At 37.3% G+C, this 25,013-nt stretch overlaps 2 protein-coding genes across 4 annotated transcripts in view; one reads left to right on the top strand and one right to left on the bottom strand.

Moving 5' to 3' along the window:
- Positions 1-25,013, bottom strand: part of TMEM117 (transmembrane protein 117) — a 178,323-nt gene that overhangs the window by 143,087 nt on the left and 10,223 nt on the right. For all 3 annotated transcript variants that reach the window (XM_021545319.2, XM_021545320.3, XM_077783484.1), the window contains exon 3: positions 8,771-8,903. In XM_021545319.2, coding sequence (XP_021400994.1) covers positions 8,771-8,903 — 133 coding nt within the window. The remainder of the gene's footprint in view (positions 1-8,770; positions 8,904-25,013) is intronic.
- On the top strand, positions 10,668-16,362 carry LOC144246268 (P2Y purinoceptor 1-like). Its single transcript, XM_077783126.1, has 2 exons — positions 10,668-10,737; positions 15,341-16,362. The coding sequence occupies exons 1-2, from the start codon at positions 10,668-10,670 to the stop codon at positions 16,360-16,362; spliced, it is 1,092 nt and encodes a 363-aa protein (XP_077639252.1).

The following is a 25,013-nucleotide window of genomic DNA, read 5'->3' as shown; positions in this document are numbered from 1 at the left end:
AAAAACCCAGAAAACTTTAATAAAAAAACTCCAGATTTTCTAGTTTGGAAAAAGGTACTCAATTTTTAATTGGCATCAAACATTTATAACTTCTTATGTACAAACACATTTCTTAGTCTGCTGATTTGTAGAGGTATGAACATATTAATGAAGAGGTGTCACCTAAAGGTGATGTCCTGTTTTTTAAAAAAATTAATTAACAATGCAGGTTAATCACTAAAACATCACACTTAGAGATTCTCTTTAAGAAGACCTAGAAAACAGTAAATTGCTGAAAAGTGCAGGTAAATAGTTTTTAAATTGACTACTTATTTTTGTTACAGTTGTGTTTTTAGGATGATTGATTGTTTCACTATCAGATAAAGCAATAGGAAGACATGCATTATCACTTGCTAAATTCAGACATTTCTATAATAATGTCTGCACAATGATTTTCAAGATGACAATAAAATATGTCATACAAATGCATGTATTTTTGGGAGGGACGGCAATCTTAAATGTTTTAAATAAGTTCAAGTCGTATTTTCTCAGAAAGCAAATCAGTTTTTCTATTTTCTTCCATCATCCCTTGTACTACTAAATGGTAAAGAAAACAGAAACTTCAAAATTGTCCTCTCTAGCAAAAGCAGGTTAACTACTAGCATTAGGGCCATAATCTGGCAAGAATTATCTCAAATGCTCAATTTAATTCACACAAGCAGTCACCTCCAAACACAAGGCAGTTGATGCACCCAGGAGGGCAGAGCCCATCATCCTGTGTTACCCATGGGAGCCGAAAGCACCACGGGGCCAAATCTCTCTGAACCGCATCAGCTGCTGCCACTGCTGCCAGGGGAGACCAAATGCCTGCAGAATTCCTTCCTGCACTTCCCAGTTCTTCCTCTTCCCTGCCATGGCTTTCATGTTCAGCAGCCCTGATCACAAGTGCAGCCTCCCCTCCACCAGCCTGGGAAACAGGCTGCCTCCCCATCTGCTGCTGCCTCGCTGCTGGCAGGCACGCTGGGGACAGGTGCGCTCTGATGACAAAAAAGAGAATACAGCAGCAGTACCTAGAGCAAGCAAATGTCTCTCTAGGGTGGCAGCTGGACCACAGAATTTTCTATTCCAGGTGCTTGGTATTTTCAGGGTTTTCAGCCAAAATGAAGAAGGATAAAAAGTGTCAAGAAGTCTTTTCTTCTTAAAAAACCTGATTTTTATGGAAGTTTTCATTATTAAATTTCTATTTTTTAAACACTGTTTATCTCAATGTCCTCCTGTAAGCTAAAAGCAAACAAAACAGTAATGGACCAGCTCCTCAGCTAATAGAAATTGGCAGTATATCCTCTCAGAAGAAAAACCTCAATTTTATGTTTTCCTGGCAAAGGACAAACGTCTTAGAAGTGTAGATTGCAGCTTTACAGATTTTCTAGTTCAAGGTGAGATGACCTAAAGACATGACATCCTATACAAGAATAAACTGTGCTTTACTTGGAGCATTCTAAAAGGACTATTCCTTAACAGGCCTCAGTAGTGTCTTTGGACTTTCTACACAGAGCTATCACCCACAGACACGTGGCCTCACCTCATGAGCTGCAAATGCAGGGCAACTCACTAACTTGTTCCCCAGACTGTTTTTCTCTTTGGAACTCAATCTTCTGGGTAAGAGAAAAGTATTTTTCAGCTTTCAGGGGATCCAACTCGTGTGTGTCATGGGAAAATAAAATGAGAAACGAACACAGCAGCAATGTTATAGTTCCTGAAATGGGAAAAGACCTGCTAGAGCAGAGCATTTTCACATCATCCTACTGGTCAATGCTACAGCTGCAAGGTTAGTGTGGTTAAGGGAAAACACTCTCAATGTCTACATGTCAGTTCAATACAGAGGGTATGAAATAAAAAAAATTATAATAGTGCCATCAATTAACTTTTGCATAAGGTTTAACAGCACTGGGCTGTGATCAATTACCCTAGTCATTTATCCCTAGCACTGGAAAGGATATCTATTTAAAAGGAGGAAAGAGGAATCAGTCTATAAAGCCCTAAGACATTCCCACAGCTACATCAGTCTCACCATGGCAATACCACAGGACAGCTAGGACACAACCACGATACTTGTCCCTCTGTCTTGGGTTTGAGCAAGACCCCTCTGGTGCTGGACATACCTTTGTCTCTCCCATGCTTCTCCCATCACAGCCTGCAGCATCCTTTGTACTTCCTGCTCATAGCCAGCAGGTCTGGCTGTGCTCAGCACTTGCAGTTCTTCCCTCTGGCATCTCTTATAAGTCACAACCTTCTTGGAACCAGAGTCATTGATTTTGAGCAATAGGAAGAAAGCTCTTAGAGGAAGGGGGTTTACAACAGTGCTACAACTAATAATAATTAGTTAAATATAATTCTCACCGAAACATCTACAAGTATCTGAGATTAATTCAGTCAGCCCACATGACAAGTACTTTACTCCCAAGCTGTCTTCTGCCCATATTTTGACAAAGAACTCCTTCCAAAACTGGTATGTGTCACTTGAGATTCTGTGATTTGGCCTTTGCCTGTAACCTATCTAAAAGAGTTTACAGGAAAATAATTTGGTTTTGATTATTTTTTCTTGCTGTTTGGTGTTATCTACAAATTTCTATTAATTTCAGTCATTCTATCCAAGTGATTAACATTGCTCTCACCCTGATTCACCTGTGTTACAAGAGAGTCAATTATGCCACAGGAGTTTTGGCAGCATTCAATGCCAACAGCCAGCAGGTTGTCCTGGGATAACTCTATGGATAAGAGAGCTCTTTGGTGTCCTGGGACACCATCCTCCCTGGGATCTATGATAATTCTATGCTAACAGTTTTGTGATGTGCTAAACCTCCTTTGCCCTTTCTCTGCAGAGTGTGGTTTGGGGAATGAGTTTCTTGATCGTTAAAAGGTTTGGGTTTTCAGAATCATTGTCTTGTAATTACACCTAAATTAAGCATTTTCTATTCCTTGTCATTTCCTGGCTTAGAAGAAGGAAAAGTTTCATGAAGTCTGCTTCACAGAAGACAGAAGCAATATGGCAGATTTAGCACATGTAGAGGTACTTTTTGACCAGGTGGGAGTAAGTTTAGCTTTCAAGGTTGAGACACCGTGAACTATCTTGACATTTTGATTATTTTGATTTTCAAGTACTAATCCTGGCTCAAGACAGTGACTTGGAAAATACAGTTTCTATTGCTGCTGCGATCTCACTAGACACCTGTATCTTAGGATCCCAGCTGGAAGGACAACCTGCAATAAAAAGGCTAACTTGTAAACCTCTTACAGACTGCATTCTTGGAGAAATATTTTACATCCATATTTTGTATGACTATAACACAATAAGAAATAAGAAACTTTCTGCCTCTATATACTTTTACATAATTTAAACTTGTCACCATTTTTGCTGTTTAGAAGCTACAAATATTCTAAGGAAGTTCCTGTTTTCCACATACTTTTGAGAAAGAAAGATGGCCCCAAAGGATTAGTGTCTCAGGAGAGCACAGAGGCCTTACAGATTTGGAATCTTTCCTTCCAGCAGTTCACAAAAGCTTGAACTTTCTGAATATCACAGTATGACACTATAATCTTTGCCAAATATTAAGCATGACTACAGTATGAATACGCAGCTATGCCAAATATACACAGAGGATACATCAACATAAAGCCTACAAAACATATGGCCAAGTAGACACAGCTATGAAAGTATACTGGAGGCCTAATAAAGATCCACTGTGGGCCTCACAGTTCTATAGAATAGTAACCATGGTTTGGAAAACAGACCAAATCTTTGTTGTCCCTAAATATTCTCCTAAAATTATGCTTATGATGACTAATCCTTGACTCTAATGAGCAATCAAACAAACTAAAGCACAGAACCTGAACAACATAGCTTTAAAGCTTTGAGTAAATGCACATTTCCAGGGACACAATAATCTGTATCTTGGGGAAAAAGGAAAGGGAGTAGGAACTAATTTGGATAAGGGTAAAGTATTTAATAGAAAGCCATTATTGTGGCTTTTAAATATATAAATAGCTGTTTCCTTGTCTCAGCTTGTCAAACAAAATGCAAGACAGGCTTTTGTCAGATGCAGATTGTAATTGGGTCCAAATCCACTTAATCAGTCTAACTAAAATTAATTATAGTTGCAGTATTATGCCTAAGGAATTTCTGCAAGTAATGTAAAATGTACTGAAATTTCACACTTATTCTGCAAAAGAAAGGAGCTGTAATAGAAGATAAAACTACCCAAAAAATATGTGCTCTCTCCTAGTGCTTAATAAGAATAACCAAAACCTTTGCAGCACAGGTAATAAATTCACACCAAACCCTCTCAAGACACATGCAACACTCAAAGAAGACAATCCCAACAATTTGTGTTATTGCTAGAGTGATGTGACAATTTGCAGCTAAAGAGAAAATGGGTTTGTGTCTGTTATTTCAATGACACTTTATAGTGTTGAATAATGAATCACCTGAGCATTCTTTGGACAACTGAAAATCTCTTCACCTAGGACAAGACAGCTGATATTTGTGACACAAGCAGCCACAGCTTTGATTTTTGGATGTATATGAAAAGTACATCACTGTGCTGTAATGTTAAACATCAAAGCATTATTTACTGATGCAGGCTCCCAAAGGAGAAAATGGGCTTCCTTTTGGTGATATATTCTCTACTTAAAGCAATACAGTTGGGACAACTTCAATGTAGGTACAGACTAGGAATACCTCAGTATGTCAAGGGTAAAAAAGTCACATATAAATGACAAAAATACGGGACAGTCCCTGGACATTTATAGACCTGACATTCCTTTAAAGAAAGAAATAATAAACAAAGGACCCTGAATTTGCTTGTGGCACAGAAAAACCCAGGAAAAACGTTTGATAGCGAGGATCCCCGTATACTTTCAGGGGATTGAGCTTCTTAAACTGTGCCCTTTGCTGCCACCACGTGGCCTTGCCGCAATACACTTTTTGATGCAGAAAAAGAAGTTTCTTCCTCTCATTTATGTTTCAAACACAGCCTTTTATAAACAAGCCATGTTGTTCCTCTGTTACACAGCTCAAAATCACTGCTTAATTCCAAGAATCTAAATGACCTTACTTAATAAATGAACACCCAATTCCCTCACTTTTTATAAAAAGTATTCAATGGTATTTTGATAACAGATATAGTCACCAGATACAGTTCTGGCTACACACACAGTGTATCAGTGCCCAACACTGTGAAGTACCTAAAAGGAAGCATCACTGAAAAAAATTGTGACTTTAAATTTAAAAAGACACAGTCCAATAGGTCACAAAATTTTTATTTCAAATAGTCATGCTTTCACCCAGCAGACACAATGTACAATGTAATTCAAATACCAGCAACTTGTTCTTATAATTAGAGAATTGTTAACATTGGAAAAGACCTCCATGGTCATCAAATGCAACTGTTTACAACATATCCCCAAGAGCCACAAGTCTTTTGAACACTTCCAGAGACTGTGGTTCCACACTTTCCTGGACTGTCTGCTCCAATGCTCAACAATCTTTTCTGTGAAGTATTTTTTTCCCAAAATCCAATACACACCACCCTGGCAAAACTTGAGGCCATTCCTTCTCATCCTGGGAGATGAGATGAACCCCATCTTGCTACAACTTCCTTTCAGGTCATTGTAGATGGTGACAGGGTGGCCCCTAAGTCTCCTTTTTTCCCCCATGCTAAACAACCCCAGCAACCTGAGCCACTTCTCTTATGACTCAATCTCTAGACCCTTCAACAGCCTCATTGCCCTTCTCTGGCCATGCCCCAGCACCTCAATGTCTTTCTTCTAGTGAGGGACCCAGAAATGAACACAAGATTCAGCTTGTGCTCTTTGAAAATTCAAGTCCCTCCTGCTACATTTTTTAAGGGATATATTCACACTTTTTTAGGTTTGCTGCACTAAGACATGTGAAGTGTCTTTTAAAAATACTGTTTAAAAAAACCCCAAATTTTGGCAACTGTAAAATGTACCTTTTTAAAATATGGTTATATGAAAGAGCTTCCAATCACAGGTTTCTCTAGCCCTCAAAAGGGCTTTTTCTGTAGTCATCCATGCTGGCATAATTCAGGATGTATGACTTTCCTACTTGTGTGCTAAAAAGGGATTTTCATTGACAATACCAAACATCTGACATAAAGAAACTTGTCAGAATCCCTCTGGTGCCAGCACCCAGGGAAAGGTGATCCAGAGACATTGCAAGGAGAAAACACACACACACCAAAAAAAAAAAAAAAAAAAAGGCAGAAAAAAAATGTTTTTCATTTAGTCTCATAGATAGGAAGGCTTCCATAGCCCTTGTATTGAATGATGTGTAATCTGGGATGCCTGTGTTTCCTAGGTGCCCACAGGCTCAAAGGTCAGTTTCTCTCCACAAACACCATAACCTTCATGCAGGCAAACTCTGACCTTCATCTCTGGTCATAATCATTTCAGCAAGGCACTGTGGTAAACGATATAGACAGAGCTATTCTTTTGCACAGAAGTACAAACCTATTGGGTGTCTGGTGGTCAAGATGACCCCAAAATTGTAAAAAGTCTTTTTCTCCCAGCCCGCATGGCCAAAGAAGAAGTCAGAATGCGTAGGGTCGGCTTCTAAAGGTTGTTTATTTTCTCTTATCTATAACATGCTTTCCCAAGGAGCTGCAGTCTGTCTAGCAGGTCGTTTTGAGACAGACTCCCACCCCCTTAGGGTGGTGTTACCATTTTATACTAAAAATTAAATGTACTATGCTTACAAAAAAGTGCCAATATCTATCATTTATGTTGGACAGTGTGTCTCTACCTTAAACCAAAAGTCACAGCAATACATGGAGGGCAAGAAGAAGGAGAAGAAGGTCAGGACATGCCCAAATCCCTCCATCTTGTCCCCTTGAATTTTAAAACCCTACAATTCTTCTTTTTCACCCTCTGTTAATTCAACTACCACACTACTCAAACCCTTGTGGCTTGTAATTTCTCATACAAAGTTGGCAGTTTTTTCCACCGGCTAACCTTAAAGCCACGAGTGTTTTTCACTTTGTGCCAGGGTCCCAAGACAGCCAGGGCAGCCAGAGGGAAGTGCTGCATTCCCACACAAACTGTGAAGCAAATAGCTTTCATAAAGATTACATTTACTCAGGAAAAAATGCACTCCTGATGAAACACTTCATCAGGGCAACATGGAGCAGTTGGCTTTGATGTTGTTTGTTGTAGAAACCCTCTTTTCAAAAGCACTACACATTTTTCTACCCCAACTTTGAGAGGACTGAACCAAGAGCTCTGAACCAAGATTATTTAAATTCTGTTGTTTGAGACTGAAAGCAAGAGGGCACATTGTCTGACACAGCTATTTTAGCACTAGGCTGTGCCTATTTCCATGGATGTGGATGCTGAAGGCCACACAATCTCTTCAGTGCAGCTAATGGAAGCAAGAATGTGGATGGACAAATGAAATCTGATTTCCAGACATGAGTCAGGCTTTCAAGATTCTTAATGCTTTGCTAACAGCTAGCTGGTTTTAGTTTATGGAACATTAGAAAGACCAAATATAAATCTTAACATGATACCAATAATAGTATGACTACGTAAACGGGAAGCCAGAAATCTGCAATGCTCCCTGCCTCCCCATCCTAATTATCCCACCTGTTATTGAGTATTCATATTTACCAGATCATTACTGTGATCGTTTCGTAAAACAGTCGATGACTCTGCTGCTTTACCTGCCTGCCTCAAACCAATACATTTAGTCTTATGTCACAGCCTCATGATTATCCCAGCTGGTCTGTGCTTATGCTCATTCAGTGACAGGCAGTCTGCCTGCTACTCACCTTTTGCTTTATGTCACATTGTTTACAGGACTTTGAGCACTGCCCATTTTTGTCAACACGCTTAAGATCTGTACCACACCACACCACAACCCATTAAATAAGTCATTGTCTGTTGGCATGGCTCTGATATTCTGCTAGGAACAAGGAATTTAATTATTTGCATTGTTCTTCAATTTAAAAATACTTTGGATTTCTTATGTCTTGCTGGGAAGTCCTTAGATGCTATCTTGCCTTTCATAAACAACACTGCTGTGGGTTTTTTTATCCCATGAACTAAATTTGTACATATTAGATGACTAATAATATAGGTTTTCTCAGGAAAATCAACACATGAAAGCGGTGTTAATTTTGAGATAACAGGAGAAAGCAAGGCTTTAGACAGAAAATTAATATAAACAGGTCCATTTTAAATAAATTAATATATAATAGATGGCTGTTCATCAGCCAAACACAATTTTGCTCTGTCAGAGCAACTTGTGGGAAAAAAAAAATAAGAATATTCTAAACAAACTAGATCAGCTAATATTGTTGTACATAACCAAAAAAAAAAAAAAAAAACTATATATCCATGAGCTTCCTCAAATTAGATGTTTCAATTACTTTTAACTCTGAACTTCCTCCCCAGGCACAATAGTCATGTTTAATCTTGTAAACCACTCAGCCCTAACTTCTAATCAAATTTCTTTAGCTATAATTTTAAACAAACAAAAAAAAAGATAAAAAGATATAATGATCATTATTACCATGATTTCACAGTTGCTAACATTAGTCTAGGATTTCATTTTTATAACTAAAAAAAGTTATTTTTTATAACTTTATTCTCTGGGCTCATTAACCAATTAAATTACTATTCTACCTAAATTCAGAAAGCAGAGGAATAAAAAAGTTTACAGTAAAGTATATTCTAGAGCAAAAAAGACAAAAAAAAAAAATCTGGAACCTACCTCATATTCCCTGCCATAATGAGGAATAGGTTATAAATGTGAGAAAATATGAAGAGAAAGAGGATGGTACTGAAGAACATTGTCATCCAAGACCCATGGTCCTCTCGAAACATTTTCAGACGGAGCAACTGACCTACGGTACAAAAATTATGAGAAGGCATATTTTAGTCAGTCAGTAAATACACATAATATTTTACATCATAATAAAACCAAAATAAACTACTAAACTGTACTTCTTCCTATGGCAAATTATTTTACTGTGTGTGAGGAGGATGTACTTAGCATCATGTAGACAAACTACCCTTCTGTAATTCAGCATGAACAAATATTATTGATATAGAATTACAAATTACTTGCAATCCAGAGGTGGGGGAGGAAAAATAATGCAACAATAACTTATTAATAGCAGTATTTTTAAAAGATGGTGAGAACGATCACAGGCCATAACAATGCATTTCAAGTGATAAAAAAGGTCACTGATTCATGTATAATTTTCCTGTTTCATGTCCAAGACAGCTTTTCATGTCTAAGACAGTTTGAAATACTTTAGGTATGTCCACTGACAAATATTATTTGTTTCCCTAATTTAATTTGGTAATCAAATTATGAGTCTGTGTATAATCTTGTACTGTATGTTTTTCTTAGACCTATCACTTTAATCATATGATATGGTATTATACTCTATTCTGCAAAGAATACCTTTTTTCAAAGAATACTGGTGTGTCTTGCCACTTGAAAAGAAAATCTCCTTACTCTTGCCACTGGTGTTAGGTGAAACTTTTACGATATTTTTGCTACAAACTTATTTTTCCTGGGCTAGCTTTTCTTCTCTGTCATCTCTGCCTTTAGAGAAGTGTTTAGAGTATTGAAAACCTCACTAGCACAAGAGATGGGAATTTGCTTTTTGCAAGGCTGAAAGTGCCACAGCAGAATCTAACAGGGGGTAAAGGAAGACAAGAGATAATTCAAGCAGCAAGGTGAAGGACATCATCTAACAAGAAGACAGTGCAATCTGGCACTAGAAGGTGTGAAAACAGGGAGAACAGAACTAATATGAGGAGTTGGACAGGAAGTGTCTAGAGAAGTGATATAACAGACTGAGATGTGAAATGGTCTGGGATGAAGGCAATTTCTCTCAGCTGGTTGTTGAACTACCAAGTTCACATTTAGCATTGATTAGGGCTGGACAGAGAGGGAAGCTATAAAGTGGGAGAAAATAACAAAAGTTTTGAAATGCTCATGCAGGCAGACAGGAAGATTCCAGGGCTGGTATTTGCCGCTGAAGATGGAGATGCATGTTTGGGGGAGGAAGACTTGAGGACCTGGATCAGACATGGGCTATGGGCTGAAGAGGTAGGATGTGAGCTCTGGATTAAGCAGCTGGAGAATGAGAGTTCTTTGAAAAAACTGAGACTTTGGAATGATGTTGGAACCATGAGGCAGGAGAAGTGGCAGGTAGGTATATGGGGGCTGAATTAAGCTCTATAATGGGACAAGAGCAACACAGGTTCACAGACCAGTCCAGTAGCAGGGCAGCAACAAGGTTTCTGTGAGCAAAGAAAGGTGAAGAAAGGGAAAGTGCAAACACACATACACACGCCCCAAGCCCCTGTACTCTTCTACACTTTCACTGCTGGAAACCATGACAGCCCCAGGCCTAGCTAGACTGAGGATGCCACATAAGTCTGTCCTTCCCTAAAGAGCAAGCAGAGGCTGTCATGGCAATAGCATGTTATCCTGACTTACTGAGAGGAGGGGCTTAATGATAAAAGATACTTCCCTTGCAGTTTGATACCTGCTCTCTGAACAGCTGCCATTGCATATGGAATACTACCGACACCTCGGATAATAAGCACTACTCGCAAAATAGAGGTGTGATTTCAGGAGGTCCAGATTAATGGAGAGAAAAAATACAGCCTGGAATCTTGACTTCTGTAAAACAGATAACTCCAACTTTTCTAAAACAGGTAAGAGGAAAGATTTAATAAATATTCATTGCACCTGCACTCTCCAAAGCAATGCTGTTTCCTGTTTAGTTATCACACATCGATTAATACCTACTAATATGTATAAATATCATATTCTCAAAATAATATTTTCATAAATACTGTCTTCAATAGGCAAATTCTTCCACTTTAACTTTCCTTCTACTGTAACTTGTGTTTGTTATATATGACTTCATTAATTCTCAAGCAGGGTTCATCAGCATAATTTTTTAATGAAAGAAATAGTACTTAATCACAATACTGATATATAAAAACAAAAGGAATTGGATCTTAGCACAATCTTCTTACCTAACTGCATACAAATGTCATAGATGTTACTTTTGTTCCCACCGTACGAGTAAGTATAACATGCTAAATGCAGTTAAACTAAAATATGTTAAATAGTCCACGTAATGCTCACATTGCTTTATATACCCTTTCACATCAATTCAGTTGAAATAAAAATGGATGATCAGATGATTGTCTAACAGGTAAGTTATTAAAGTAAAAATTGCAAGTAATTCTTATTATTTTTATAACAAAACCTAGGACTTGGTATAATGGAGGTTTTTTTATAAAGTGAGCTAAAAGGTTACACTTGGAAAAAACACAACAGAAATATTATGGGGTGTGAATGGTCAGAAATTTGGAAAACCTATCTAGTAACAGAAATAGACTTGTACTAGATTAAAATACAATTCCAAACATCCCAACAAAATTCTGAGTAATTCCAGAAAAATAAAACAGTTCATGTAAAATTAGGGCTTTTACTATAAAGAGTAGCAAACAAAAAGTAGCAAGGGACAAAGAGAGTAGATAAGAAATAATATTACACAAAATAAGCTTTTGACTCAACCTTTTTTTTTTTTTAACTTCAGAGAAAATTACTTGCTTATTATGAAATTGTTAAAAATGTAAAATAAACCCCAACAGGTATGACACAGAAGAACACGGTTATTAGGATATATTTACACATAACAAATTATATACTTAAAAATTCCCAAATAAGTGTGTTAAGCCTAATGGACCTTTGCAAATGCAAGTTAAATGCCATATGAATGACTGCCAGCAAATTAAAAATATACAAAAATCAAGATGCTCCTATCATAATGTTTCCTATCTCCACCAGAAGTTTCCTCCAAATGTAATTTTTTACTGGAAACAGGTCTTTTTACCTGCTCCAAGGCTTTGGAGAGCACATCAATAGTACTAGGGAAACACAGGGTAGCAGAGATTTCAGGGTCCTGTAACAAACCGGGCAGTAACCGAGCAGTATTTCTTTTCCATTCCAAGAGAAAAGACAACTCAAAAGGCAGATACAAAAAATTGAGTCAAACAGGTCACTTTTAAAAAAACTAAAGCTTTTCTAGTATCTTTAGCTCTACAGCCCATAAGATGGTTGCACTCATTAAACTGCAGAAGCAGAAACAAGAGAAACAGTAAGTTCTTATCCATGCATTTAGCATGCTTTCTTGTCTTAATTATGAGTGATGGAAACCATAAACTTCAACCATTCACAGGCATATTTGTAATATTCGAATACCAAGCTTTTAATTGAATCAGATGTATTCCTTTAATTCTGGGTGGACCATCAAGGGATTGCCCTTTCTGCCCACTTAGTGCTCCAGGTCATCTTCATCTATGACCAAAACTGTTCAACTGAAAAATTAACCTCAATAAATGGGAAGTATTTTTTAACCTCAAAAACCAATTCTACTTTCATCAAAGTTTGGAAAGTCTGATTTTAGTCAGTACTAACAACATATGCACACTATAATGCCATGGTGCTGTTGCTCATTCTGCCTCAATACAATATGCATATGTGTGTTGGCTGGCTTTGCTCCAGAATAAATAGACTTAGCAGTGAATGCTGTAATGTTCAGAAAAATAAAGTTTTCTTAAAATATAGATGCAAAATTTTGGATTCAAACTGTGAACACAATCTAGTCATATCCAACTCATAGCTTGAGTTATTCTGTTGGTGCCAAGATAGTAGACAGAAAACTTGCTATTGTCTCATAAAAAAATGTCACATCTGAAAATTATTACAGCACATATCCTCTGGACATCAGGGTAGCTCCAATGGCTTCAGCATAGAGCAAGGCATGCTGATTGTCTTCCTGCATGCAGTCAGACTGCATCTGTGATTGTATAAGGCTTTAAATTCTTCTCATGGAAGACCAGGAGATCCTGGAATAATACCAAGCTGGGGGTCAAACCCCTTGTGTTTTCCTCTTGCTTATTAAGTTATCTCAGGAAAAGTTCTTTTTATCTCTGCATCTGTTCCTCTGTGTCCACCCTGTAAGCCACTCACTTCAATTGCAAGGCACAGCTTCAAGAATCTAGTCTTATTTATGGTCTCTAAGCTCTACTACAATACAAAGAATTAACAGGAGACAGCAAAAATATTTTAGAAAATTCAAACAGTAATCCCAAGGTAGACATGTGGGAGATGCCTACACAAACAGACATATTTTCTAATGACTCTCTGAGCTCCAAATGCACCTCACACAAATGGGCAGCTCCATCCCCTTCAGCGACAAAACCAACCTCATACAGCTCAGCCCTGAGTGCAGCCCAGCAAACTGAAAGCGATGAAGGAGAAAGGGGATTTTGTTTCATTCAAGTCTGTGACTGCCCTAACACACTTATAAGGCTGCACATCCAGACTTTATCCAGCCAACTTAGAGCAAAGCAGAGCAGGGGGCACAACTGTTTGCCTCCCTCCATTTATACCTACCTATAGAACTTGGCCAGAAGCTTAATAAGATCGGGAACCTGGCATTACAATTCCCTCGTGCAGCTATGGCCATATTGATTGTAGCCAGTTTAGGACTAATTTATACTTCCATTTGTAAGTACTGAAAAGGAAGGCAGAGAGGTAGGAAATGCCATTTAATTCCAACAACACAAACTCTAGCCAAGAGGATTTTAGGAAAATATAAATTTGCTATACCTATTCCAACTACTTTTAATTGAACATATAATGAGAAAATGTTACTTAACTATGTTTCACATTTTAAAGAATTTACAGGGATATCTTAGAAATTTCAGTTTGCGTAATTTTTTATATTTCACAAAGGCTAAGGAGAAGGGAAAGTATAACTACTCTAGGTTAAAGTCCGTGTTTCAATACTTTAAAAAATACATTTATAGAACAAACACTCCCCACCTGTGAAATACCCTGTGAGTAGAACAGATGGTTTTCTATCTATATCATTTCCTGGAAAGTCATTTGACTGCCTTTGTTGCTGAGCTTCTAGAGAAACCACTTTCCTTCCTAATTTTGTTGAGCATAGTCTAAACCAGCTTTTTGTCAGGTAACTGAGTGGACTATAATTTGCAAAGCACAATAATGCAGTCTGTATTTAGCAGGTTTTCACTGCAGCTTCTATTTGTTATATTGTGACCCATGTATGTGAACATACCTTTGGAAAAGACTTATTGTATTAAGCTTGACATGAAAGCAAAGCATTATGTTAGGAAAAAAACCACTATTGCCAACTCAACAGTTGAAGATGTTTCAAAATTTTCAATGAATCAATAACATTCTGAAAAGGTCCTTTATTTCACTCAAAGTGTGGCCTGTACTCATGAGAATTTTATTCTGTCATCCTAGCAAGCACTGTAGTGTACTCTGATTTAGAAATTGCTATTTGGATGATCCTCATACACAGCTTCTACTTGGACAGATCTCACAGTTTGGCATAGTTTGGAAATTTTCTAGAAACATAACAAACTGCAATTGGTGACAGCTCATTCTGACTGAATATTCCAGCCTTTGTTTTCATTTGGAGTAAAAAAATCATTAGAATTAAGCATAAGACTTTATAAGCATTAAAAACTTGCTTTGAAAAATACACTGCAGATCTATAGTCCACATATTCCATATTGGGAATTGATATAAAGTAGGCCATAAAGTTAAACAAAAAGAATATTCTCTAACCCTACCAAAGCACATCCTGAGACAAATATTTACAGAAGAAAACAAAAAAAAAAAAAGTCAAAAAAAGCACTTTGCCTAGCACTTTAGATTGAAAGTTTCTGTGGCCTTCACTAAAAGCAGAATTTCATCCACATTTGTTTTGATGCTGTTTTGTTGATCTCAGTCACAGTTCAGTGCACAGCTGCCCACATGAACCTTGCCCCTAGGCCCCATATGAATGCTCAAGGCAATCAAAGCAATGATGGAATGAGCATGGGCAAATACTGTCCTTCTGTCACCTCCTCTGCTTTTTCCAAAGATAGATTAGTGGCCAAGGGACACTGCTTTCACTTGAGAGTGCACACTTTTTTCTTCACATCCATTATACACTACAATAAATAGCAGAGAGGAAAATATATAAACCTTTCCATATAAATTCATAAAGATCTGCTTGTGTGGGTGTTGTAGAGTAAGCTGTGTTACCTACTTGGAATTTACATTTCTTTCAGATAGAGGAGAGAGTTTGTACATTATACCATGTTCTGAATTCTTTTGCCAGTTCAAACACACTGAATTTAACTTAAATTTTTTGAATTTTATATGCAATGTATTCAACTCTATTTTTATTTTAAAGGCTGTTGGTCTCTCTTTTCCCTTCAGGCGTACTCCGTGGACAGATGATGAATGGTACATGCATTATTTTCATTTGCAACAGAAATCCTAAGCTGGAGTGGTACTGTTATTTGCTGATTCTGGTTTGCCTTTTCACTTTATTAACAGGATTTCTAGGCAATATACTTGCACTACGACACTATGTTTACTGCATGAAGACATGGACTACCAATACCATATTTCTCTTTAATTTGGCACTGTGTGACTTTACTTGGACTCTCATGGCACCTTTTTCAGTATATTATAATATCCAGAGGTTTGCTGTCTATTTCAGTAAAGCTTTTTATCAGATCATAGGGCTATTTTTTAGTATTAATATCTACGGAAGTGTGTATTTCCTGACACTCATCAGTTTTGACAGATACATAGGTGCTGTTCATCCCATCAGTTCATTAACATGGTGGGACAAAGAAAAGGCTGTGTTTTGCACCATCGGGGTATGGATCTTCATAGGGATTGCATCGGGGCCTGAGATTTACTACACAGTTGCAGCTAGAAGACAGCACAACATCATAAATTACCTGGATAGCACTGAAGAACCATTACAATTTGCCGTGCCATTCACAATCTCCAAAATTGTACTGAGATTCTTAATTCCAGCCACAGTCATCTTCACATGCTATATGTTGACTCTCAAAGCATTACTACAATTCAGTAAACGTCAGCAAAGAAAGAACAGACTTGTTAGGCCTCTGTTACTGATTTCAGCTGCTATGATTGTGTTTGCTGTTTCTTTCATACCTTACCATGTTATGATGATGGTGATACTAATTAACAGAATTAATTGTCAACCACCCTGTGGGAACATAAGCACATTAAATGCCATTTACAAAGTCACAGAGATCATCTGCAGCATCAACAGTTGCCTTGACCCAATTATTTTTACAATAGCAAATAAGACATTCTATCAAAGAATTAAAAGTATAAAATGTCATCCCAAGTGCCAGTACTGCTGTTGTCTGAGAGGAAGGGTAAGGGACATTACTCTGTCCCTGAGAACAATGACTTAAACACCAGGGTACAAAGATTTGCATCTCCAGCTGCTCATTGGGTTTTGTGTCATCAGACCTATTTAATATTTGGTCTCCCATATTGTACAGGTATCTCTTGAATAAGCAAGAATACACAGAAATGTAGAGTAAAACTTAACAAGACAAGAAATACTAGCGGCTCCTATCTTTACAGTATTGGCATTTTAAATATTTTTGTCATACCCTAATTTATTGTAAAATAATACTTCTATCTGTATGTACATGCAACATGGAATAAAAAATGATGAAAAGTTCTAAGTAGCTCCTTTAATTCCGGGAGAGAAAAATACAGCAGGATTAAGAGCAGACAGTGTTGAGGATCCTCCTTATTGTTTCTGTTAATTATTTCTTCATCTGTTTTTAAGTGCTGCTGTGATTGTGATTGTGCAATTAATAACTGTCAGAATGCTTCCAGCTGAACTGCTTGAGCATTTGCAGAGAGGCTTTCTACAAGTACTTCATTTTAATGCTGCTTGCTCTGCAGCTCCAATGGCAGTGGAACCTCATTAACCCAGGAAAGTGCAGCACATTTCCAAAAACAAACAAACAAAAAATAAATAGTAAGATAAAGTCCTTGAGGATAGTCAGAGCTACAGTGGACCTGCTCATGAGATAAACAAGCATGGATTAGAGAGCTGTGCTAAGTCTTCTCCCAGGCAACAGGAGTTCCCCTCAAAGCCCAGGCAACTACAGTTGTTCATTATTAGTGCTCTGCTTCAGAGGAGCCCGTGTTCCACCACGAACTCTGAACTCCTCAACAGGGAGAAGTCCGCACTGGAAAAGCTCTGAAATAAAAAGGTGGCCGAGCTGCAAGAAGGGTAAGAGATGCCACTCCAAAGAATGCTTCTGCTCCTTTGGAGTCTTAGCATCACAGTTTCAGGACAGTCCAAGATAATTAGACTACAATACATTTTAGTCATTCAACCAGCACAACAGTCATCAGAACATCCACCTTCAAGAGTCATTAAATATGTGTTCTTTCATCACACTGTACGAGCAAAATAATCATGTTCCAATAATCAGCCACCTGCTGACTTGTTTTTGTGCCAAGTTCCACACATTACCTTGTTAATTATGAAAGCCTATGTATCAGTGAGCACATTAACTTTATTTTCAAAGTTACTTATGACAAAATAATTTTAATGCACTTTGTACCGTTTTAGTTCTTTAAGTTCCACAGTTTTAATATCATTTTCTCCTTGTCTGTATTAGAAAATTATTTTATTCTACATGGGTGTTCAATCTCTCTTGTTCGGTTTCAATTGTATTGACTAAATACATATGTATAAAATCTAGAATTTTTTTTTTAATTGTCTGTAACTGTGACAGGAAAAGAATCCAGTTCTGATAATCTGAAACATTTTACAACTTTACAAGTGTTGGGATGTACTATTACACTCACAAAATCCCATGGAAGAATTACATGCCTGTGTACTTACCTCATTCTAAGTAGTGCTTCTTTCCTTTGATATGTCTTAATATTTCAAATTTTCTTACTTTAAAATAAAAACATTATGTTTTTTAATTTAATTATCTACTGGAAATATGCCTCTATGTCTGTTTGCCTCCATTGTCTGTGTCCACAAGTTCTATAAAGCTCATTAATTATCTATCAATAAAGCCATCTATAACAGAGGTCCCAAGATGCTCACCCACATGAGAGAAAAAGTGAACAAAAAGAGAAGTAACAACCTCATGCTTCTAGAAAAATTTGTCTCAACCAACCCTGAATAATGAAGAACAGAAGGAAAAAAGGTAATTAAGGGCATTGCTACAAAACACATCTGTGCCACAGTGCCTCTGTTGGCTGTTCTCCCAGCCTGGACATCTCATATAACATGCCTTTGTCCTTGGCTGAGTCTAAAAGCACTGCATCATCTTTAAAAAGTCATCCTTCCATCTCTTACTCCTAAATATTCCAGTTTCTCATGATACTCAGCAGTGAATATACTCTAGTAGCTGATTAGGGTTCTAGACATTTGTTTTCTTTTTTAAAGCATTTTTATTCAACTAAGCTGATCTAATGTTCATGTTGCCCTGATTGAAACCAAAGGTTTTCTGCAAAGTAAAAGGCACAAGACATCTGTTCATATTTATTTGCTTATATTTTTCACTTTGAAATACATGCTCCTAGAATGTTTTATTATAATATTACCTGGATAGAATGACATAAACAAATAAAATTATATGTGTATTCCGTTTTGCTACAGTAAGTGGACAATAAACTAAACAGCCAAGAGCCAAAGTAAACATCTTCTACTATGACAAATATGTTGCAATATTGGTTTCTCACTGATCTTCTTTTGATGAAATCTGAGGATATGGTATCCAGTTAAATACCTAACTATTATGAGTTTGAACACATTATAGTATATTGTAATAATGCATTAGCCTACAAAACTGACTGCAAGGTCTAGGTAGCATTTGTGTTCCTTGTCTAGATATTCTAACATCTTCATAATACATTCAATGAACACAAGATAGACCTTGACCTGAAAGATTTAACCTTTTATGTATATCTATTCTCAGAGAAACAATTTTCTCATTTACTATTGTACATTCAGCATTGTTTTGTAAGCAACAATTGTTAAACCAAAAATTTCTAAGTTGAAGAGAGAAATTTTGCTACAAATTTCCCAAAGTTGCTAAGAAAAGCATCTTTATATTCTCTATTTTTCTTCATAGTACTTTCACCTCACAGAGAAACTACTGAAATGTTTCGTTATTTGGACTTTTTAAAATAAAAATTTTCAGATGTTCCTTAAATGTTCAGATGTTCTCTTCAATATACATAAATAAGTGCATTCCGGTATCAAAGATTTTCTTTGCTATGCCTGAGAATCACCTCACTTGGCAAACAACTATAACAATACCGCAATGCTATTAAAATACTTCATTATTGTACATTGCTTTAATCTGTGGAAATCAAATCTCTTAAGGCAGGAGAAAAAATATGCCTAGACTGTTTCTACAGCTGGAGGAACCACAGCAGAGGCAGGTAATATGGCTAAGTCCATCATCTGCCTTGAAAGAGGAAATGTTATCTTCTCTGTTCCTGCTTTAGAGATATCCAAGATTCTGCCTGGAGCCTGCAATTAAGAGATGGTGGCATGTGCTGGTCTCCTGCAGGGATCTATCAAACCTACAGTCCTCCCAAGTTCTCTTTTCAGGACTTCTCCAGGTTGGCACTTACCAGCTCAATTCACATGATGCAGCATAGATGGGGCTTCCTCCAGCTGGGAAAGGTGAACCTTAATCAGGGAACACTGCAGCTCTCAGCTTTTGCAGTCTAAGGTAAAATGTAGCCTGATGTCACAAAAGGTAACAGTCAAGGTCTCAGCTACAGACCCAGCTAGAAAACTGATGTCCTCACACAGAACATGGTGTGCTAAGACAAAGGGAGCTTAGGATCTCGGGTTTCCCACCAATTCAGCCAACATCAGAAGACTGATGTCCACAGCCAGATGTCTTTTCATTGAGCTTCTGTACTACCTGTGTCATCTCATTTTGGTGGTCTCAAGAGCTTTATCTGAACTAGAGGCTGCAGGTGAGTGCACACAGGGGAAATGCATAGCACTCTGCCTTCCTTAGAGAAAGAAATGCCATTTTAGAAATGCCACATAGCCTTTAAAGATTTCCTGTGATTTCTCAAAGAAGAAAAGAATTGTGCAAAAGAATGCACAGTTCATCTTTTAATACCAAAACAAAAATAGGAGGATGGACTTTTGCTGCTGCAAGGAAAGAGCTGACACTTTCTTTTCTTAATGGATTACCTAAAGGCAAGAAAGAGCCGTGTGATGATGGTCAGTGCCATCTGCCATATCAAACGTTGTAGTGGGGGTCCTGAAGGCACCACATCTCTGCTTTACATTCATGTTATTGCTATTACCTAGAAGGAATACTTCAGTCTGCTGATTTGGAAGAGTTGTAAATGTAGATAATGTGGGAAGAACTAAAGTTGTGCTAGAATTAGTGTGTAAGTAGGCTTAATTCTGAATATTTCTGCACCTCTCAATTTCCTTATAGAGATTTAGCCTACAATTTTAATTTTAGACTTTACTATTACTGATTTTATTACTTCAGGTTTAGACTGTGCTGATGCAGATAAAAGGAAACCTGTAAAAATAGATATTGATTTCCTGTAACGTTTTAGAACATTTTTAATGGGGAAGTAACTGAAAACCCTGCATTAGCAATGGAAAATGCTAACGTATTTGTTCCTGAGGTGTAGATTTTTTAACTCTATGTGACACAATCTCAGGTTACAAAACTAGAAAAAAAAATTCTCTTTTTAAATGGCCTCATTGCATAATCTAAAAAAAGATAGTTAAAGGGCATGTAAGTATTAGACTATATTTTTGCACCCTTTATTCTTTTAGAATTTTTAGCACTTTTGAACTCCCAAACCTATGTAAGCAATTTTATGATCCTCCTTATTTTTTTAATTTTAGAACCAAAATGTTTTATCACCATTTTTCCTTCTTTGAATTCTTTGGAATCCAAACTTCATCGCAGATAAAAGAAAAAGCAGTATTTATAGCCTGTATAATGCTGATGCTGAACTCTGAAGGGAAGTGATGAAATCCCTGTTCTTCAATGCCACTTTAGTGATGCTCTGCAACAACCTGTCAAAATAATCAGGGGTTTTTCTATACTGTTTGTTCTTTTCTCCTGAAGCCAATTCACAAGCTTTTTTTAAACAGTAAATAGAATTGCTTAAAATGTATCTACTACACAGACCTTTAACATAAACATTTATAAATAATTTTGAGTAAGAAAACAAAGCAGATTAAGCATGAGGCTTATTTTTTATCTTCAATAAATACTTGTAACTCTGCTGTCTATTATGGAGACTGACTAGATCTCACATTGGACAAACAGGCACCCCAGGGGTTACTGAGCATGTCTGTGTTTCCAGTGCAAGACAAAGTGGGGAACTGGTTTTGTGGGACCAAGAGGAAGCACATTTCAGTGATGAAAAAGACGCTCTCTAGCTCACAGTGGTATATGTGCACATATACCACATACAGGGGTATGCAAATAGGCCTGAGCCTTTCCAGACTCAGTGAAAATTGCTTTTCTGTAAGCTTTACACTTCTCAACTGACACCACTATATGCATCCAGATCAACACCTGTCTGAGCACCAAAAAAGGACACAGTTAATCTAGCCCTATCTCAGAAGTAGTATGTGCTGCAATCTGCACAGATCTTACAGAGGAAGGCTGATTATTATTCTGCCAGACTTGGACCGGTCTTATATTTAACAGTTGTGCTTCTAACAAGTGACTGTATGTTTGCCGTAGTTTTGTTTGAGTTTTTTTGTTTTGGTTTGGATTTTTTGTTTATTTGTTTTTGTTTGCTTTCTTTTTGTGTTGGGCTCTCCTTCAGACTTCAGACAATTGTACAAGCTCTCATTATGGATGCATTCTGCCTTAGTTTACTCCAGTAAGGGGTTTAGGTATTGTTAGGTCTATGATTGGACTCAATTATCATAAAAGTCTTTTCCAACCAAAATGATTCTGTGACTTTACAAAATGTTTGTTAGTTCCACCACAATTTCCATGCCTCACCTTCCAGCACAACTAACTAGATGGGATTTTAATTTATCAGAGAATGAGTGATAACAAATCTGTTATTTTCAGGCTGTGATAATGGTTATAGCAGATGAGGTCCAGCTTTTTATAGCAGGGGTAGTGGCAGCAATTACAGTCTCTGTAACAATTGGCCAGAACCACAGTTATCGGAGGGCAATTAGCTTTTAACAGCAATTCAGACAGGAATAATTATCTTTCAACAGAGGAGCACCTTCTAGTGGTCTTGAGTGAACATGGCAGCCAGTTAAACAGTTCTCCAAATAAGGAGAGCTAAATATGCTAGATAAAGAATAGCAGTGTATATTTCTGTACACTATTTTATTATTAAATTCATAATTCATTTAAAAACAAAAGAAGAAAAAACAAGTATATATTGAAAAAAATTAAAACATTTTTCAATTACAATATTTTCTGCTTCTCCCCTTCTCCTTGCTGACCTTATAGTTTGCTAGCTTTTTATAAAGGTACCTTGAAAGAGTATTTTTGTATGTCCTACTTCTAACCTACCAACTCATTTGTTTTCTTAGGAATGAAAATTTGTCTTCATTATACACCAGCTCCAAAGGAAATTTGCCATAGAAATATTACTTTGTTCAGTTTCACTGACTATTATAACACGGTTTCTCCAGCCAGAGTATTCCTAGTAAGCATAGTTTTTGCAACATATTATTACTACTAAATATAGTGGCTATGATAATTCAGTCTAGTCTGTGGTCCTTTTAATATGTATGTAGTAGATAACCCTTTTTGGACAAAATTATATAGTGTGTATAATACAAATTAGTTATGTGCTATTTCTAGAAAAGCAAATTAAGATTAACAAGCAGGTCTTAATATCATATTATTGCAGGATATTTGTGCATTGGTGGAAGCTAACTATATGAAACAGATTCATACTTAGATTTTCATTACATTTCTCTGAATTTTGCAACTGAGTGAAAAATGTCAAGTGCAAAAACTCAGATTTTCAGGTGATTAAAAGAAGACATAGCTATTAAATTTTTGACTCTATGAACATTATAAATATACTCCTGAGTTATCAAAGTAGAGAACCTGACCTTTTTTTTTTTTCAGAAGAAATTTTTCAGCATTTGGAATCTTCAGCCCAAAACTGAAATAAGTCTTACAAAGATTTTAAGACATGAAAGCTAATTTTGCATCATTTGTTTTGGTGGAGCCATTATAAAATAGGTTTGTTGAAGTAGTTAGTAATTTGGCATCCTCCATTGACACTCCTACCTCTCTAAGCCCCTAAATTATTAGGCTAGCCCAGAGATACGAAGCCTTGAGGGGAGGAATGTCAGGAGATGGGCAAAGATTCAAAAGAGGCTCTCACCCCAATGGGGTTGCCCAGCTTCTTTATTCCATGAGATCCGGGGGGAAAGAGGGCAAACAGGAAGGGTCATGGCCTTATCTAGGCTCTGGACAGGGAGGGATTTCTGGCTCTCAGCCAACCCCATCAGGGCAGGAAGGAGGGGACCAGGCTTATCTGATCAGAGTCACAGGGGTCCCTGGAAATGGGGAAAAGCATAGCCCGAGTGCCCTGTAACACTCCACCCACTTTACTAGGAGGGCAAAGGGGTAGTAAAATAAAGTTAATGAAGTTTTGGGGTTAGCTACTTCTGCAGCCACAGGGACAATATTCTGCAAAATATCGCAAGTGCAATATTCACTATTATATTATATTATATTATATTATATTATATTATATTATATTATATTATATTATATATTATATATCATAATGCACTAATTCATCTTTTATACACAACCTTCTATGAGCCTCAGCCAAGTTCTGATTTAGTTTGCTAGCCAGCGTGGCATTCTGATAGCCTGTGGCACACACAGGCTGCCTCGGCCAGCTCCTGGCGCAGGCAGCGTGGCCCTGCCCTCTGCAGAGCCCCTGATCACCTGCACTTGCTCTGCCGTGTGCCCAGCAAGGCAAGCAGGAACACAGCCTCCAGAGAACTTTGCTTTTTATCTGTAGCCTACGAGATGGAAATCTGTAGGCATCCCCAAGAGAGCTGCACTCCTGTTTGACTCTCCGAATTTAGACAAGTCATACAAAAGTGACCTCTAATTTAGATAAAAATTGCTCCCCCTTTGGCTGCCACAGACATAAGGCTCATGGGATATAAGCCCCAAACCACTTCAAAGTAATCTCAGCTGGAACGCTTCAAGGATGACATGAAGCAAAGTGGTAAGCATGGAGAAAACTGTTTGTAAATACTTTTTTATTTCCTGCATGAAAGTGACACAAAATTGAACGTTGTGCTAAGCCTTGAATTCCCCATATCAGGAACTCCACAGACATTCCTTATAAAATATTAGTTTTCAGTTCCTTCTCCCTTTTCTATACCTCTAGCACATTACACTGTCAGGTGTGAATTAAGATCCATATTTTTTGTCACCTACATCTATTAGCAAAAGGGCTAGGATATTTGTGAGGTTTTGTTATTTAAAACTGCAGTCTCTCAGTCTTTAGGCCTTTTACTTAAGTTAAAATTAAATATTGGTGCTAGTGTGACTCTCTAGGAATGTTTTTCTCCATCTTGCCTCATCTCTTTACTCCCTCACTGCCCTAATTATTTTTTTATTATTTGTTTAGCATGTTTGACTTTACCTGAATCTTGTACAGATTTAATTTCTTCTTTGCTTCACTATTAAATGAAAGTGTGCTTCATAGTAGACAGACATTACATCAGTGTCCCAGAAATAGAAAATATTATTTGGCATGCACATAAGTGAGCCTAAAAAGCCCTACACAGCTGGGCATTTCAAAAGATCATACTCCAGTGCTGCAGATGAAAGCTGAATTCAAGGCTCTGCTGCTACCTCCATTCAGATGTCCAGCCTGCTCCTGGGAGACTCCTTTGCCACATAAAGGCAGCAGGGATAGTGTGAATCCTCAAAGCATGAGAGTTTCTTCTGTTTCTGCCAAACCTGGCATGAGTTACTCAGTGGGGAAAGGGGCATTTCCCCTTCTGATGAAAAGAGAAAAAGAAGAATGCAGAAAATTCTGTTTTCCAGTATCT

Source organism: Lonchura striata, chromosome 5 (genome assembly GCF_046129695.1).
Source record: "Lonchura striata isolate bLonStr1 chromosome 5, bLonStr1.mat, whole genome shotgun sequence".
Classification (NCBI taxonomy): Eukaryota; Metazoa; Chordata; class Aves; order Passeriformes; family Estrildidae; genus Lonchura; species Lonchura striata.
Note: the sequence above shows the minus strand (reverse complement) of the source record. Positions and strands in the feature narration are given on the sequence as shown.